This window comes from Quercus lobata, chromosome 5, assembly GCF_001633185.2.
Source record: "Quercus lobata isolate SW786 chromosome 5, ValleyOak3.0 Primary Assembly, whole genome shotgun sequence".
Taxonomy (NCBI): domain Eukaryota; kingdom Viridiplantae; phylum Streptophyta; class Magnoliopsida; order Fagales; family Fagaceae; genus Quercus; species Quercus lobata.
In genome coordinates this window covers 12,666,485-12,670,300 of record NC_044908.1, presented here as the reverse complement: position 1 = coordinate 12,670,300, position 3,816 = coordinate 12,666,485, and the positions used below count along the sequence as shown (strand labels likewise).

The 3,816-nt window shown below is 33.3% G+C and overlaps 1 protein-coding gene across 1 annotated transcript; it reads right to left on the bottom strand.

Moving 5' to 3' along the window:
• Positions 1–1,739: 1,739 nt before the first annotated feature.
• LOC115989972 (putative F-box protein At1g32420) lies at positions 1,740–2,969 on the bottom strand. Its single transcript, XM_031113834.1, has one exon. It carries the CDS (start codon positions 2,967–2,969, stop codon positions 1,740–1,742), a length of 1,230 nt encoding a protein of 409 aa, XP_030969694.1.
• Positions 2,970–3,816: the final 847 nt, after the last annotated feature.

Sequence of the window (3,816 nt, the reverse complement as noted above, 5' to 3'; positions counted from 1 at the left end):
AATTATTTACACTTGATAATTTTTTTTTCTTTTATCTTTATTGAATCTATTAAAATATATAATTATTTATACATTTATTTTATAATTTTTTTCATAAAATCGTGCAACGCACGGGCCTATAACTAGTATATATATAAAACCGAAGTTTTTGCTGGCACCACAATTTTCCACGTCAGCACAATATTTAAAAATAAATTTTCCACGTCAGCACAATATTTAAAAATAAATAAAAATTATAACTCCTTAAAACCCTAGCAACCTTACCCCTCTCTCAAGTTAAGAAATATAAAGTCACGGTTTCTGCAAACTCTCTCTCTCTCTCTCCAGACATAGGAAGCCCTAAAGCATTCAAGATCTACAAAACCCTAGCAACCTTACCCCTCTCTCAAGTTAAGAAATATAAAGTCACGGTTTCTGCAAACTCTCTCTCTCTCCAGACGTAGGAAGCCCTAAAGCATTCAAGATCTACAATGCACGGTATAGATTTTAGCTTATAAAGTTCAACTTTTGTAAGGTTAGTTCGTTTAAATATTTAGTCCTTATGTTTTGTAAGGTTAGTTTGTTTAAATATTTAGTCCTTATGTTTAGGTTTAGGTTTAGGTTTAGGTTTTAAGAGATTCATATATTACTACTATGTGGTTGAATTTCCCGTGACATCAGTTTTATGGTTTTTTTTTTTTTTTTTTTTTTTTTTTTAAATTTGTTTTATGTAAGGTTAGTTTGTTTACATCAGTTCTTTATTTCAAAGATAAGGCTTTTATTTCTACCGCAAGAACTATGTAGGTATGTATCCCTTGCAAGCATACATGAACTTAAATTGTCTTTTAATATATGCATGTTTTATTATTTTCTAATAGTTTTCCCGTGCATCGCACGGGTTAGCGACTAGTTGTAATTAACAATTGAGCATATAGTAAAAATATAGTCGCTAGAGCTTTATTTGAGGAAATATCCTCTCTTTGTTCTCTCACACTTCCGATTATCTCTTCAATTCTCCTCTAATTTCAACAATTTTTTCAATGGCATTGCTTTTGTATTAAGAATATCTGCCTATGATAACTTAATATCAATGTTAAAAATAGATTATAAAGCCCTTTTGTTTTAGTCCTTATAAGATCCTTTCCACTGTACCCTTTAGTAACCAAGTACTGTAAAACAGATAAGAATGGCTTACTACAAACGCAATAGACTTGGGGTTAATTTTCAAGGGTTAGTCTCGAATTTACTCGAACACTAATTTCAATAGAGGATCCTCTATTTACAATAATAGAGATGGAACACTAATTTAAGATCACAAAACCAAACCCATTTTTGATTTTCGTCAAAACATAAAACCAATGAAACTAAATAACAAACAGATGCAATTTCCTAAACATATTCAATTTCCTCTATTGGGTTGTGACGAAAAGCCTTCTCGAAAGTCCTTCATCTTGATTACTCCAGACCTGAATTATATTTATGGATAGTGTTTGTGCTTTGGTTTCTTCTTCTAAGAAAAACTAACAAAACTACGCGTCTTGCCTGTGATATCTATTAGTAGTTGAATGTAAAGCCAGAACAAGTATATATCAAAGTTTACAAAATCACCACAAGACTAAATTACGAAATAATTGATTATTAATATAACAAATACGAAACAGTAATTAAAAAAAAAAAAAAAACAGAAAATACAATAGCATAGCATAATGTAAGCAAATCATAGCCTAAGATTGAAGTGTCAGAATAATTGGGCAGCCTTCTCATTCTTTCAAGGGAGAAGAAGGAATGGGAGTTGGCCAACAAGGAAGAACAAAGTCGAAGACGTTTAAAGCCTTGTAAAACGGGGAAGGCCTCTGAAAATCACAGACCATTTCCACTGTTTTTCTCCTCAAGTTGAGTGATACAACCATAGTTGCAAGAATCAAATACACAACATCCCTGTCATACGGATGATAGCCTAGCAGTGACTCTATAGATATATGTTTTAGGCATTCTGTTAGCCCAGGATTTTCCGCACCCATTTGGTTGAAATACACCTTGTGTTCTAAAGACCATTTACATTCTGTATCATGGTCCTTCAACTCCCAAACAAGTAATTCATCATCAGCATAAGGAGGACCTGCAAGTTGGCATATTCTCAAGGCACCATTACAAACACCAAGGCGCTGAATTCTACGGTTCGGTGCAAAATCTTCGGGTTTGTAGATGACTCGACGGCATTTGCTGGTGTACGGATCAAACCCAACAAGGTGCCCATCCAAACTCCACCAGAAATGCAAACCTTGATAGGGAACACCAGCGCAGGAATGCGCAGAGTCAGTGAAGTGAAACCCTGGCGGACACGACACTATTGACTCACTCCATTTGCCCGTGTCGGACGAGAATATATCTACCTTGAATTCTGTTGATTCACAATCAAATTTAGGAATGCACATCACCCTATAACTGAATTGCTGCTGATCATGGTAGCAGCGGAAGATGAATCCAATCTTAGCATTGCTAGGACGACGTAGGGGAGGAAGCGTTATCGACTGCCTTGTAATTGGATTTAACACATAGTACACAGCATTGCAGACCACCGCACTGAACATTTTCAATTCCTTTTGGGTGCATAAAAGCAAGTCATGACACGAAGCGTGAACAATGTCAAGCGAAACTGAGCGGTTATTAATGTAATATTGGTTTATTAAAGAGGCTAGAGATTTGAATTCGGGTTCCTCCGATGTCATTAGGACCTTCCTCACACCATCGGTGTAGTGGCTGATGAGCAAGGTAGAGGGTCGTTGCAATATTGAAGAAGAGCGGAGCCGGTGAACAATGTAAGCGAAAGAAGGAGCAGAGATTAGAGAGCACCATCGGCGTGAGACGCACTTGCATTGAAATATAGATTTCAGAGGCAGCTGGGACAGGATTTCAATCAACAAACAGTCGGGAATATCATCTATTGACAGACGTTGAAGAAGAGAGGAAGAGCATCGCACAACATCCATGACTAATCACTCAGAAAGAGATAGAACCGTAGAGCAAGAGCAACAGTGTTTGCGTATATACTCAATAAATTAAGTCCAAGCAGATAATTATAGTCGAAATTGCGTTTTTCCAAGAATATAAACATTAGCTATTATTTATTTTTTTTGGGGATAAATGGCGGTTTATTATTATTATTATTATTATTATAATATTATGGTATTAAGTTTTTTTGGAAAGGTTGGGTTCAATGCATTTGTGCATTAGATCTAATAAAATGTTTGTCGAAACTTCACAATTATTTGATGCGTGTCAAAATTTCAATGGACCCAAGTTTTTTTTTTTTTTTTTGGAGAAACAAATGGACCCAAGTTGGTTCTTTTTATTCTTATATTATCACATCATATCATATTTTATAATTGAGTTTAGAAGTTGTGGTTGAGTGGCTGTACCAAATTGGAGTAATTTTTAGATAAAAATAATATTTTATTTGTTCTTATCATCAATTTCTTTAAATAAAATAACAATAAGTGTTTTAAGAAAACATGTAACCTATAATAAGTGTTTTCTAAAATTTTAGAAAGAGATTAAATTTAGTTATTTGGTGCAATATAACTACAACCTACAATTATGTCTATCTAAAATATTATTAACAAAGCCTAAAATTAATATGATAAAATTACTTAAAAAAATAGAATTTAAATATAAAAAATTACATAAAAGCAAATAAGATAGAACATAGAATTTAAAAAGAAAAGAAAAGATACGTGTAGATTATGGGTATACTATACATTTTTTTTTATAAAATTTTAAATTTGCAACAAAAACGCGGAAAAATTTACCATAAAATTTATTGATATTAATACTATA

Bases quoted from the DNA above. Each gene is read 5' to 3' on its own strand.
- LOC115989972 (XM_031113834.1), bottom strand. From the start codon at position 2,969: ATGGATGTTGTGCGATGCTCTTCCTCTCTTCTTCAACGTCTGTCAATA.